Source organism: Pyrus communis, chromosome 15 (assembly GCF_041283825.1).
Source record: "Pyrus communis isolate YQ-2024b chromosome 15, ASM4128382v1, whole genome shotgun sequence".
NCBI classification, from domain to species: domain Eukaryota; kingdom Viridiplantae; phylum Streptophyta; class Magnoliopsida; order Rosales; family Rosaceae; genus Pyrus; species Pyrus communis.
In genome coordinates, this window is record NC_142579.1 from 3,066,535 (window position 1) to 3,081,351 (window position 14,817).

General features: G+C 37.8%; 1 protein-coding gene and 1 pseudogene across 2 annotated transcripts; both read left to right on the top strand.

Annotated features, from left to right (window-relative positions):
* The first annotated feature begins 1,135 nt into the window (after positions 1–1,135).
* On the top strand, positions 1,136–7,965 carry LOC137727743 (putative 12-oxophytodienoate reductase 11; annotated as a pseudogene). The gene is made up of 5 exons (XR_015957364.1): positions 1,136–2,008; positions 2,144–2,223; positions 6,527–6,572; positions 6,731–6,912; positions 7,101–7,965. The product of XR_015957364.1 is annotated as a putative 12-oxophytodienoate reductase 11 (transcript).
* A 3,468-nt stretch (positions 7,966–11,433) lies between these two features.
* LOC148690370 (12-oxophytodienoate reductase 2-like) lies at positions 11,434–14,231 on the top strand. The gene is made up of 5 exons (XM_088684972.1): positions 11,434–11,809; positions 12,234–12,374; positions 12,474–12,604; positions 13,069–13,233; positions 13,328–14,231. The coding sequence occupies exons 1-5, from the start codon at positions 11,733–11,735 to the stop codon at positions 13,918–13,920; spliced, it is 1,107 nt and encodes a 368-aa protein (XP_088541098.1). The 5' UTR covers positions 11,434–11,732; the 3' UTR covers positions 13,921–14,231.
* The last annotated feature ends 586 nt before the right edge of the window (positions 14,232–14,817 follow it).

The following is a 14,817-nucleotide window of genomic DNA, read 5'->3' on the forward strand; positions in this document are numbered from 1 at the left end:
AGAAAAAGCACGTGCACCCACCACCCATAAAACTACAAATATCTATGCCAGCAATCATTTTTCACTTCAATTCTTCAACAACCCTTGTCAAAATCAAACCTAAAATCGACTTATCTTTCTTCATGACTTGACTCCAACGTTGCCAAAAAAATTGCATCTTGCATTCGTGCAAATTGATTGCAGCGAGCTCTAGGAAGTGGATTGACGAAAATATCCCTCCACGTGAGTGGCAACATTTTTTTATGGCAAAAAAGATGAAAGGTAACATAGGTAGTAGATTGGGTTTAGGGAGGAAGGGACTGCATGGGGATAGAAACTGAACCAAGGTACATAGGCATAATTGATTTCTGTCATTACAGTGAAGCGTCATCTGCCTCATTAATTGGAGTAATTGGAATAGATTAATACGGTGGAGTGAGTTTCAAATGAAAATTCTACTAAAAAAGTGAACGCACAAAAATTGCATCAAAATCCATTGAACTTCATAATAAAATTAGAGAATCCATTAAAATCTGTAACAAAACTCACGTAGAATTCCTCTATAGTTCACATGAGTAATCAATTAAAATTCATAAACTCCATGAGAATTTATAATTCCGTTGAAATTCATTAGAATCCAAATTGAACGTACCCCTTAGACCGATTCTAACCCTTTGAATAAAACTCAAATTTTAGGTTCTAAACTTACTCCAACTTACTTCAACCTTTGGGGCAAATATGAGTTTTAACCCAATACTCATTTACGAGGCAAATTTAGGCTTGGATGCTCCTGGGTTAGTGGGGCTGACCCACTATATTCGTTCATTTTTTTTAATTTTATATTTATAAATTTATTGAATCCAACGGTTAAAATCTAATATGATCAAATCTAACGGTAAAATCTTGATTTAATACTCTGTCGTAAAATCTTGATTGAATAAATTTCTGAAAATCCTAATTGAATACTCTAAATTCATTAAAAGAATTAAAATCTCTTAAAATTCCAATTAAATACACCCCCTTATTCTGCTTGAGTAGTTGAGATTTTGGGCCGGTGGGTTTTGTTCATTTGGAAACAGGGTTGCAGAAAATCCCGGTTTTCTTACAAGAAAAATGAAATTACTGTCTATTGTTTGGTCAAAGTTGCAGGTTACTGGGCAATTTTTGTGCTAGCCTACGCAAGAATCCTGAATTTTCAGAATTAAAAGCATTAACTTTGATAGGATGGTTTGTTATTTAACATTTGGATGTTGACATTACTTGTAGAATTGTAAAGCTTGGAATTGGTTTAGTTTGATTGGTTGGATAACCCTGGTTGTGTTTGCGAGTTGAGTTGCAACAGATAATGTGCTGCAACTTTTGGGTCAGTTTGTCTTGATGTTCGCCATGAATTACTTGCTTTTGTTCAAGATTGTTTGATTGTCGAATTCCTAGACGCGCTCGTGCGGTATACACCCGTTGTATCTTTGAAGTTGTGACTATATCTTAGCAACTAAAGTAGTAAACTCTTAAAGAAAATAAACTAGGATAAATATTACTGAAATTTTCTGTAAGCCCCAGACCTTGAAACCAAATATATGCATAGATGATCCCTAGAACCGACTGACATACGATTAGATATCGTTTCCCAAGACCTAAATGGTACATCATGGGTTGTGAACTATGAACCAGTCATCACTCTTGAGTTAGTACTTGACCTTGACCGGAAATTACTTAATTCATCTTTGGTATTCAATGCAATTGGCTACGAAAAGTATATCTCCTTTCTGGATTTTTGGTCGTATTACTTAAATCTTGTTCTGTTTAGCAAGATCTGGTGATATCATACATGTCATAGGCCATGTAGTACGTGTATTCTGATGATATACTTCTTCCTTGCCTTCGGCAGAGTTGTATTAGCGCCATTGACTAGACAAAGATCATACGAAAATGGTCCTCAGCTGCATGCCATCTTATATTACTCACAGAGAACATCTAACGGTGGTCTTCTCATAGCTGAAGCCACTGGAGTTTCTGACACAGCTCAAGGGTAACTTCACAAACATTAGCTTTTTTTTCAAGTTTCTTTTATGTCAAATTTTAGATGGAAAACATACATTAAGATGTGTACTTTCTTCATTTCAAAGTTTGATAACATTTTTGTTTTTTTTTTTAATATGCGAAGGTACCGAGATACTCCCGGTATATGGACAAAGGAGCAAGTTGAAGAATGGAAACCCATTGTTGATGTTGTTCATGCTAAAGGTTGTTGATTATTGGCTCACACAATGTAGTCTAAAACCAACAAATGATGTTGGCTACTTTTGTGGTCAAAATTGTTGGTTGGCATGCTACATGTGGGAAATAAAATGGATGCTCTTATGCCTAATTTGTGGTCAAAGAATGGATGCACTTATGCCTAATTCTTTTTGACTTGATGAGAGGCCTTGGCCTATAAAAGGAGGTGTAGGCATAACTCAAAAACAACAAGGAACAAGGGAAGAAAGAAAAATAGCAAGAAGCCATTCGGCATAGAGAAGAATTTTCTCAAATTGTCTTGCTTTGTATCTTTGGTTTTCTCTTCCTATTGTAAGTGTGAGAGTTTGGGTTATTCGGGTCTTTGGGAAATTGAGTGATAAACACTATTGTATGTTCTCATTGATTATAGTGGAATACTCCGTCGTCTCCAAACTGGATGTAGGCATTGCCGAACCAGTATAAATCTTGGTGTTCTTGTTGGTATTGTTCCATTTATCTTTTGTCAGTTATTGTGGTTTATTTTCACTCACACTTGGTTGACGCTTCCGCACAACAAGTGGTATCAGAGCCTAATGTTTTGACTAGGCGTTCTCGTGGGAGTGAAAAATTTGATGGCGCTACAGTCCCGTGAATAGTGCCGAGTAGATGGCTGGAGATAAAGATGAATCTGTGAAGGGGAAGGAGTCGGCATCGTCTTCGTCGGCATCTACATCCAATAGACATCAAATTGCTACTACAAGGTTAGAGGTTGATAAATTCAATGGCTCTAATAATTTTGGTATGTGGCAATGTGAAGTTATGGATGTGTTGTATCAACAAGAGTTGGATATGGTTCTGGAAGATAAACCAGCAGATATTGATGACAAGCAGTGGACATGAATTAATCTTCATGTTTGTGCTACTATTCGATCGTTCCTTGATAAGGAGTTGAAATACCCGTATATGAAGGAAACTTCTGCTAAGGAGTTATGGACAAAATTGGAGGAGAAGTATATGACCAAGAGCGCAGAAAATCAGCTCTTCTTGAAGAAGCGACTCTTCCGTTTTCAGTATAGTCCAGGTATTTCTATGCATGAACACCTCAATGATTATAATAAAATACTTGCTGATTTAGCAAACCTTGATGTGAAAATTCCTGACGAGGACAAGGCATTATGTTTGTTAAATTCATTGCCTGATGATTATGATCATTTGACAACTACTTTGTTGTATGGAAAAACCGAGGTGAAACTTGATGAGGTGTCTGCGGCATTGGTGAATCATGAGTGTCGAAAGAAGGAACTAAAGACTCACAATTCACAAACCGAGGCACTTGTTGCTAGGGGTCGAACAGTGGAAAGAAAATATGTGAAACGGGGAAAATCTCGTTCAAAGTCACGAGGGAAGTTTCCTGCTAAAGATGAATGTGCCTTTTGCCGCCAAAAGGGTCATTGGAAGAGAGACTGCCCCAAATTGAAGAACAAAGAGAAGGAGAAAGCGGGTTCTGAAGCAAATATTGCAAAATCTGGAGATGATGATTTCGAGTTTGCTTTGGCTAGTTCATCTGCTGATGGTCACTCCAAGGAGTGGATTTTGGATTCAGGTTGCACCTATCATATGTGTCCCATTCGAGAATGGTTTTCTAGCTTCGAGGAGCTGGATGGTGGAGTTGTTTTGATGGGTAATGATAATGCCTGCAAAACACAAGGGATAGGCAAAATCTGTTTGAAGATGCATGATGGAACAGTCAGAGAATTAAGTGATGTTCGGTATGTACCAGATATGAAGAAAAATCTTATCTCATTGGGTGCATTGGAATCCAAGGGTCTCAAGATCACCTTGAAGGGTGGAGTTCTTAAAGCTGTTTACAGGGCACTGGTGGTGATGAAAGGTACAAGACGAAATAACTTGTATTTCTTGCAGGGGAGTACAGTTATTGGTGAAGCAGCTGTCACCGAAGCTGCTGACGCAGATAGCACAGACACCACGAGGTTATGGCATATGCGTCTTGGGCATGCTGGTGAAAAAGCGTTGCAAGGATTGGTGAAGCAAGGCTTATTGAAAGGTGCAAAGGCATGCAAATTGGAATTCTATGAGCATTGTGTGTTGGGTAAGCAAACTAGAGTAAAATTTGGCACTGCTATTCACCACACTAAAGGCATTCTTGATTATGTTCACACTGATGTTTGGGGACCTTCCAAGAATGCATCTTGGGGAGGTAGCCATTATTTTGTCTCCTTTGTTGATGACTTCTCTAGAAGAATATGGGTGTACACCATGAAGCGTAAAGATGAAGTCTTGAAGATATTCCTGAAGTGGAAAAAGATGATTGAAACGCAAAGCGGTCGAAAGATCAAGACTCTCAGATCAGACAATGGGGGTGAATATAAGTCTGATCATTTCTTGAAAGTTTGTCAAGATGAGGGTATTGTGAGGCACTTCACGGTTAGGGAGACACCGCAACAGAATGGGGTGGCGGAGCGCATGAACCGTACTTTGCTTGAGAAAGTTCGGTGTATGTTGTCTAATGCTGGATTAGGCAAGGCATTTTGGGCTGAGGCAATTACTTATGCAAGCCATCTCATTAATCGATTGCCAGCTGCTGCGAATGAGGGCAAAACGCCCATGGAGGTATGGTCTGGTAAACCTTGTACTGATTACAAGTTCTTACACATATTTGGTTGTCCTGCTTACTATCATGTCAGAGAAAGCAAGTTGGATCCAAGAGCAAAGAAAGCTCTATTTATGGGCTTTAGCACTGGCGTGAAGGGATACCGACTCTGGTGTCCAGATGAGAAGAAATTTGTTGTAAGCAGAGATGTGACCTTTGATGAGGCTGCTATGGTTAATCAGAACAAGCATGAAGGTGAAACTGAAACAACCGAGACCATGAGTAGCTCAAAGCAGGTGGAGTTACTGAAGACTCCAGTTGTTCCAGTAAGGTCTGATGTTACAGACACTAGTCCTACAGTTAATCATGATGATGAGGACGAGGATGATGAAGAGGAGGCACCTACCCAAGAGCCTCCACAGCAACAAGACTATATTGCAACCAGAAGATCGAGAAGGGAAATTCGAAAGCCTGTTCAATTTACTGATATTGTGGCATATGCACTTCCCGTTATTGAAGATGATATTCCAATCACCTACAAAGAAGCTGTCATGAGTTCAGAGTACGAGTTGTGGAAGAAATCTATGGATGAGGAGATGAAATCTCTTCATAAAAATAAGACTTAGAAGCTGGTTCAGTTACCAAAGGGGAAGAAAGAAATTGGTTGTAAATGGGTGTATGCCAAAAAGATGGAATCTTTGGGAAAAGACAATGTAAGATTCAAAGCCAGATTGGTAGCTAAAGGCTATGCTCAGAAAGAAGGCATTGAGTATAATGAGGTATTTTCTCCTGTAGTAAAACATTCTTCTATTCGTATTCTGTTGGCTTTGGTTGTGCAGTTTGATCTTGAGTTGGCCCAACTTGATGTCAAGACTGCGTTCTTACATGGTGATTTGGAGGAAGAGATTTATATGTCTCAGCCAGAAGGTTTTAAGGTTGCTGGAAAGGAAAATTGGGTTTGCAAATTGGAAAAATCATTGTATGGCTTGAAGCAGTCTCCAAGACAATGGTACAAGCGATTTGATCGATTTACGATCGGGCTTAAGTTGCTCAAGTTTAAGCACTGCTTAGACTTGATTGGAATTTGTAAAATTTGTTGATTGCCCCATGGGGGAGTGGGAGACGACTATTGGGAGTTCTACTTAGAGGGTTTGCGCCAAGGTGGAGATTGTTGATTATTGGCTCAAACAATGTAGTCTAAAACCAATAAATGATGTTGGCTACTTTTGTGGTCAAAATTGATGGTTGGCATGCTACATGTGGGAAATAAAATGGATGCTCTTATGCCTAATTTGTGGTCAAAGAATGGATGCACTTATGCCTAATTCTTTTTGACTTGATGAGAGGCCTTGGCCTATAAAAGGAGGTGTAGGCATAACTCAAAAACAACAAGGAACAAGGGAAGAAAGAAAAATAGCAAGAAGCCATTCGGCATAGAGAAGAATTTTCTCAAATTGTCTTGCTTTGTATCTTTGGTTTTCTCTTCCTATTGTAAGTGTGAGAGTTTGGGTTATTCGGGTCTTTGGGAAATTGAGTGATAAACACTATTGTATGTTCTCATTGATTATAGTGGATTACTCCGTCGTCTCCAAACTGGATGTAGGCATTGCCGAACCAGTATAAATCTTGGTGTTCTTGTTGGTATTGTTCCATTTATCTTTTGTTAGTTATTGTGGTTTATTTTCACTCACACTTGGTTGACGCTTCCGCACAACAAAGGTGGCATCTTCTTCTGTCCGATTTGGCATGTGGGGAGGGTTTCAAATACTGGTGCGTTTCTAACATACGCTTTTATTACTTCACTTTGTGTCATTGAAGGCGTTTGGATCATAAGTGAAAAGTTAGGCCATTGAAGCATCAGAAAGCTGCCTTGATATTCTTGTAATACAAATATTTCGGATTGTGATTCTATCAATATTTTCTTACTGGGTTTCAGCCAAATGGGCAAGCTCCAATCTCTTCTACTGACAGGCCACTAACCCCTCAAATACGATCTAATGGCATTGATGTTGCTGAGTTTTCTCCTCCAAGGCGATTAAGGACAGATGAAGCCCCACAAATAGTCAATGATTTCAGACTTGCTGCAATGAACGCTATAGAAGCTGGTAATTTGTATGTTCTTAAGTACAAAATAAAATTAGCGAGAATTCAAAATTACTTTCAACAGAAGCAAACAAACCATATCTAATCTTACAAATGTAGTTAATTGCAGTTTAACTAGATGTGTGACAATAGTTCATGCTTAGATTACAAATAATATTTGGTGCACTGAAATGGTTTGTCTGATATACAGGCTTTGATGGAGTAGAAATTCATGGGGCCCATGGATACCTTATTGATCATCAGTTTCTAAAAGATCAAGTGAATGATCGAACAGACCAATATGGGGGATCATTGGTGGAGAATCGTTGTCGATTTGCTCTAGAAGTCGTAGAAGCTGTTGTTAATGAGATAGGAGCGGATGAAGTTAGAATCAGGGGATTCAGATCCGAAAGCGTTGGGCCTTTATCTGGCCAATTCGTTGAACAAATATGGGATCCTGTACTGCCATATGGTTGAGCCTAGGATGAAGACAGTTGGAGAAAAATGTGATAGCCCCCAGCGTCTTGTACCCATGAGAAAGGCTTTTAATGGTACCTTCATTGCTGCTGGTGATTATGATAGGGAAGATGGGAACAATGCTGTGGCTGAGGGCCGTGCAGATCTTATTGCTTATGGTTGTTCGTTCTTGGCTAACCCAGACTTGCCGAAGAGGTTTGAGCTCAATGCTCCTCTGAACAAGTACAACAGAAACACATTCTACGTGCCTGAACCGGTTATGGGCTACGCTGATTATCCATTCCTGGACACCATTGCATAGGTTTCGTGCAGCATATGGAAGCTTGTACACTCTTATATATCTGAAATGCCCGCATTAGTCTGCGTACGTGTTTTCGTGTTGCTTTTCTTGCACGGTTTGGATAACTAGAGAAAATAACGAATCGAGGGGCAGAAGTTGACTGACAAGATTGTAAAATTCTCATTTGTATAGTAAGTTTCTGCATTGGTCGATCTGTATCAAGTTCAAGTGTAGTGTTGTAGCTTGTGGTTACTTGAACATGCTAACTGATTGCATGCCATGCCAATGAGTTTCATAAAGATAGTTTGTGATGATCTTATATTATGATTATTGGAAATTAACAATATAATTATCCTCCGGACATTTGACTGTACATCTGTTCAACTGGCTTTTGGATATATCTTTGATTCGTCTTCCCCATTTGCTAATGACGTGTCTTAAGTATATAAACTCAATGATCAGCAGCGTTCAATTTCTTAATTTCATTTGAAGATCATTCGTGCAAAAAATCATTCGAATAAGAAATTATTTAATCCATTCAAACATATCAAATAAATAAACAGTTCATCCTGAATATGTTACTTAACACCTACATCTTTGATTTGTTCTATACATTTGAATAACTAAATGATCTCCAATTCTTTTGAAAGGATATGAAGATTAGTAAATTGAACGGTTTTGATTATGAACTCTGTACGATAAATGTACATTATTTGCATGGAGGAAATAAGTGCATCCTTCCAAGAAAGGAATGCAAGTATTATCCCTATAATAAAAGTGGTAAGTTATGATAATTCTAAGTTTGGGATTCAAGGATGATATAAATCTATATTCTTGACCGTCTCTTGTTAATGCTAGAATGTTATATTGGAGTCCAATTAACCCCTGATAAAAATGTCATTGTAGCAGTATCCGTTATAGGCAAAATTTTCTCTTCCTTTTTTTCTTTCATGATTCTACTTGATGTGCACAAGGATTTTATTGTTTGTTGAATACAACATTATTCCTACTCTAAATTACAATAAGAAAAGGGGAAATGGTTTGAACCACCAGAAGAATGCACTACTTACAAACGTGATTTTTTTTTTTGTCAAAATATTCCACGCAACCTATTTTGGGTAAAAAGGGGTGTCGGTATAAAATTATGTTATGTATGACAAAATCTAATTTTGCACAATTGAAAATGACATGGATCATTGAAACCTGTCAAACTAAAAAAAAAAAAAAAACGTAATTCATCCTTACAATGAATCTATATGCCCAAAAAATTACGATTATAGAAAAAGAGCGATTTGAAAGAGAAACTTCCATGTAACAGATATGAATAAATCTTAACTTTATTTCTCGAGAAAGTTTTACTCGATAGAGGGTATGCCCATTGTGTTAAAAGCACTCGTTAGGAACCTACATAACATATTTTTTACAAAAAGCTAGCAACCTTGTCATTTTCCATTTTAATCATGCAATGATACTTGATTGGAGCTAGGGGTGGGTTCAAAAAACCAAAAATCAAATCGAACCGAAATAAAAAAAATTGAACCGAACCAAACCGAATCTGGTTAGTTCGGTTTCGATTTTTGAGATTCGAAAACCAAACCGGACCGAACCAAACTAATATCTATATTTAATTATTTTTTATAATATTTTAATTATAAAAATCATAAAAATTATCAAAATTCTCTCAAATCTTGGAGGCATAAAGGTTCAAACCCATGCACTCCCGCTTGAAAAGTTTTACTAAAACCAACTTGGCAACATGTTTTGTTTTGTTATGATTGTATTACTATACTATTTATAAATATTGAAATCTATAGCCTTTTGTGGAATTAAAAATCAACAAAACCCTAGCCACTAGTAGTAGCAGCCACACCTTTTAGATTTTGGACAAGGATTGTCTGCCCTCCTACTTCCGGTGCCCTCTCTTACCCTCCTGTTTGTGTGGTCACGGTTAAACCACGTCAACATTTTATATTACTATTCATTTTTGTCTCATTATCTCTATAAAAAAAACAATATAAAATGTTGACATGGCTTAACCGTGACCACACAAAACAGGAGGGCATGGGAGGACACCGGAAGTGGAAGGGCAGACAATCCTTGTCCTTAGATTTTTCATTCCCCTCTTTTCTCTCTCTCTCGTCCCCTGTGCCTCCAAACTCCCTTCATGGCTCCATGTCTCTGCCTCCAATTTCTCTATTCTTCTTCATTCTTCTCTCTCCGTTTCTCAATCTTCTCACTCCAGGTTAAGATCTCCAGTCTCTCTTATTTATTTTGTCGATTTATGGATTTTTTTTAGGGTAAATTCCAGAGAGCGAGACTAAAATTTTGGTGTAAATTTATGGGTTGTTGTTTTGGTTCGTATTGCAGATTTAAGGTTTTCAAGTTTTGGTTCTTAAAGGATGATTCAGCATTAAGGACTTTATGATTTACAAAGGTTTCTATTTGTATTGCAGATATTGATGATTTGTTTGATGCAGCCATCATTGCGAGTTGCCCCAGTTTTAATTCAAGCTCCTTCTTTGATTTCTCAGTTCATCGGAAAAAGAAAAAAAAAATATACTCTTCTTTATATTTTTGACAAAAAAAAAAAGATTTAAAAAAAATCACAGAAAAAACCGAATTGGACCAAAACCAAACCGCAAAAAACCAAAACTGAATAAAATCGAACCGAAAAAAAATAAACTGAATCGAACCAAAATTTCGATTTGGTTTTGATTTTGGCAAAAACCGAATCGATTCGAACTGAACCCATCCCTAATTGGAGCCTATTTTTAGACTATTTAATTTGTCATAAATTCTTCATTGATCAACTAAGGTCTTCATTTTGAAGATTTGTGAGGACCAAACATAAGATTACATTAGTTTGTATCCAAAAGCTTAAATATTTGACAACTGAATAAAACAAAAAAGGAAAATGAGTTTTCTAATGGTTCATGGATTTTAAGTTGGTTTTTCTTTATTAAATTGTCAAATGTTTCAAGCGATCTAAACTAATATAATTTTGTAACTAACATGCATTTAGTCTCACATCTCCTCAAAATTCTGACCTTAGGCCATCTCCAACGGAAATGATTGAACAATATCTGGCCATACTTATATACTGTTGCCAAAGTGGCTAAACATAACCCTCTCAATAATTATTTAGTTTTAAGTTTATATATTAAATTTATTGGTTAATTTAATTAAACTTCCATTAGATGTTTTCAAACATAGCTGTTGAATTTGACTCAAATAGTGCAGTAGAGGAGTTGGGCCCCCAAAAAAGGCTAAGAGGGGGCTACATTTGGCCAACCTAATGCCCCTTTAGCCAAATGGTGAGCTTCCTAGAATTTTAGCCTAGCTATCCATCGGAAATTGATGAGGCTATGTTTAACTTATTTGGTTGGAGATAATATATGAATATGATCTGACACTATTAATTTAAAATTAATTTTTTTACAAAGTTATAACTCTAGACGGAATTATGTTTTAACCCATCTGGTTGGAGATGGCCTTAAGACCCACTCTAACCATGGGCTAAAACCTATAATTCCCCTCCTCCCCCCACCCCCCCCAAAAAAAAACATTTCCTTCCAACCCATAACCTAAAATTAACCTAAAACTGATCTAGGGGTCAAATACCGCCCCAAGTTTCAACCCACTTAAACGTAATTACAGACCTCATCAAACTGGAGAATTTTCAACCCAGTTAAACGTAATTACTGACCTCATCAAACTGGTGAATTTTCAACCCACGTAAACGTAATTACAGACTTCATCAAACCTTCCTACCTCTCTTTCCCTAATCAGTCTAATTAATGCATTGGAGAGATCCATCATCCACCCACCGACGTCCGCCGCCGCAACCACCACCACAGCTTTCAGCCTTCCATTCCATAAAAGGGAGGGGAGATGTGGGACCCAGCCATCTCTGACTTTTCTGGAGGAAAGCTGCAGGGCGGACTTTTAAGCTCCTAACGAACGTATAAAGACCCAACGGGGTCCTGTATTCATTCATTCATTCCTTTCTTCCTTCCTTCATCCCAGAATCCAGTATACAAGGCCAAGTGCAAGATCAGGTGGCGGACGACCGACTCGAATTCTGAGATGTCTTCTGCTGCTCAACCTCCCACGATTCCTCTCCTCACTCCCTACAAATTGGGAAACTTCAATCTTTCTCATAGGTACTTAAAACTTTCATACATTGTTACTATTTGTTTACTTTTTTCAATTTCTCTGTCGCGTTATTTTAATATAATGTGCATGGAATGATACCGAAAATGAAGAACATAAAGCAAATTCAGATAGTCTACAATTAGAGTTTTTGTTTCACACATTTTCGTCCCAAATTCCTTCTCCCTCCCTTGTTTCTCCTTCTTAACTAAAACAAGAAAACTGTAAGCGAATTTGTTATCAAGGGAGCCTTAGCAAACTAAAGCTTCCTACAAAGTCTGAAGGTTGTATTTATGGTTTATTATATGTTTTTCCTCTTTAGAATTGTATTTTCACCGTTGATGACTAGATACAGATCATTCGATAATTTTCCTCAGCCACATTCCGTCTTGATCACTCTGTATTTATAATTTACAATTTCTTTTTCCTTTCCAGAATTGTTTTAGCACCATTGACCAGACAGAGATCATACAACAATGTTCCTCAACCACATGCTATCTTATATTACTCTCAGAGAACGTCGAACGGGGGTCTTCTCATAGCCGAAGCCACTGGAGTTTCCGACACAGCTCAAGGGTAATTTCAACAACAGTAGATTTATAGACTAACAAACATTTGAGGGTGCTTCTTTCGTTCCAAAGTTTGATGAAATTTTTGTTTCTTTAATATACGAAGGTACCCGCACACACCTGGCATATGGACAAAGGAGCAAGTTGAAGCCTGGAAACCCATTGTTGATGCTGTTCATGCTAAAGGGGGCGTCTTCTTCTGTCAGATTTGGCATGTTGGAAGGGTTTCTAATAGCGGTGCGTTTCTGACTTACTCCTTTATGACCTCACTTTTACCATAAAATGCTTTGTTAACATGAGTGAATAATTAGACCGATTAAGAAGTTCGATGTATAACATAATGGTGTATGCATCAGAACGAGCTGAGTGATTATAATTGACAACTTTGTTGCTCAAATGACGATAAAACTTGGACTTGTTAAGTTCCGATTTGGTGTTTTTAACATAACCCATAAGAAGACACCACTTTTATGACCTTGCTGTTTGGGAAGCATTGTTATTATTATTATTATTGGATGGGAAGAAGTTTGATGTTAACATAACTCAGAATTCAGAACTAGTATATAGCATGTGTGGTTCATCAGACCAAGCGATTTTATAGTAATTTGTAACAAAGGATTCCCACTTAAAAGAGTGCTACTGTGGATGTTTGTTACTGTCGTTAGACTTCAGCTTGTAATTCTTTCTCTCCTTGCTTACAGGTTATCAACCAAATGGGCAAGCTCCAATATCTTCTACTGACAAGCCGATACGATTAAATGGCATTGATGATTCTGAATTCACACCTCCAAGACGATTAAGGACAGATGAAATTCCACAAATTGTCAATGATTTTAGACTTGCTGCAAGGAATTCTATTGAAGCTGGTAATTTGTCTTTACGTTAAAATGAGACAAAATTTACAACAACTCAATTTGCTTCAAAGCTTGTGCAAAATAAAATTGTTAATTTGCTATATAGGCTTCGATGGAGTTGAAATTCATGGGGCGCATGGCTACCTTCCTGATCAGTTTCTGAAAGATCATGTGAATGATCGAACAGACCAATATGGTGGATCTCTAGAGAATCGTTGCCGCTTTACTCTGGAAGTTGTTGAAGCTGTCGCTAACGAAATAGGAGCGGATAAAGTTGGAATTAGATTATCTCCATTTGCTGACTATATGGACTCAGGGGATTCAAATCCAAAAGAATTAGGCCTCTATATGGCCAATGCCTTGAACAAATATGGAATCGTGTACTGCCACATGGTTGAGCCGAGGATGAAGACAGCTGGAGAAAAAGCTGAAACCCACCAGAGTCTTCTTCCCATGAGAAAGTCTTTCCATGGTACCTTCATTGCTGCTGGTGGTTATGACAGGGAAGATGGAAACAGTGCTGTGGCGGAGGGCCGTGCAGATCTTATTGCTTATGGTCGTATTTTCTTGGCGAATCCGGATTTGCCAAAGAGATTTGAACTTAATGCTCCTTTAAACAAGTACAACAGAGAGACATTCTACATACCTGATCCCGTCATTGGTTACACTGATTATCCATTGCTTGAAGCCACCACTTAAGTATACCGCAAAGATGGAAGCTTGAACAATAGGGCTCCTTTGATTCATCCGATTGAGTCTGTACTATCTTACATGGATTGTTTTCAACTATATTGTATTGTACTGTTGTATCTTATTGCATTATCTAGTATTGTAGTGTCCAATGTTTGGGAGGGTTCTGGACTTAGAGGCCGGAAAGGTTATACTTTCTGTTCAGTGTTGTACTGTATAATGGCCGGAATGAATAAGTAACATTTGTGAAAGAGGTAACTCAATTCTTATCCCTATACAAAGTACAACCAATTGATCCTAGTTGTGCCTTTTATTCTCAAGATGTTGAAGCCATTGACCGCATTTTGTCAGCTGACCGTTTGCCTGAGATATTTGGAGCAGATGCGACTCAAATCGGTTTCTCTTTGGCAACTCTTACCTTCCTAAACTTGGAAAGATCCTTCTTTTATGTTGGCAAACATGGGATGCTTGATCATATAAGCTTTTATCATGTTTTAGATGAAGCTAATTTTGTGGCAGATGCTTTAACAAAGATATGTCATTCTATTGAGGTGTTTATTGAGGATTAACTCGTTTCCCATAGATATTCTCACTGCATAGCTATTTTTATTCTCTGAGCGAAGGTTGTTTTAGAATCTTTGTCTTTGTAATATGTAACAACTCGTCCCAGAATTTACAGAACGAAAGGGCATTTTTATAATTTCACTAAGATTGGGATGTTTATTTTGAAATTATGCTTTTGGTCTTAATTGGTGTACCTAAGGGGCCCACCCTTGATTTTTGTCCCCCGACCCAAATCCCTCATCTTTCTCTTCCTTCACAGCTCTCTCTCCTTCTCCCTCTCCCTGGTGTCCTTGGTGTGTAACTCTGAGACTTCTCTCCATCTCTCTTCCTTGTTGCATCCCA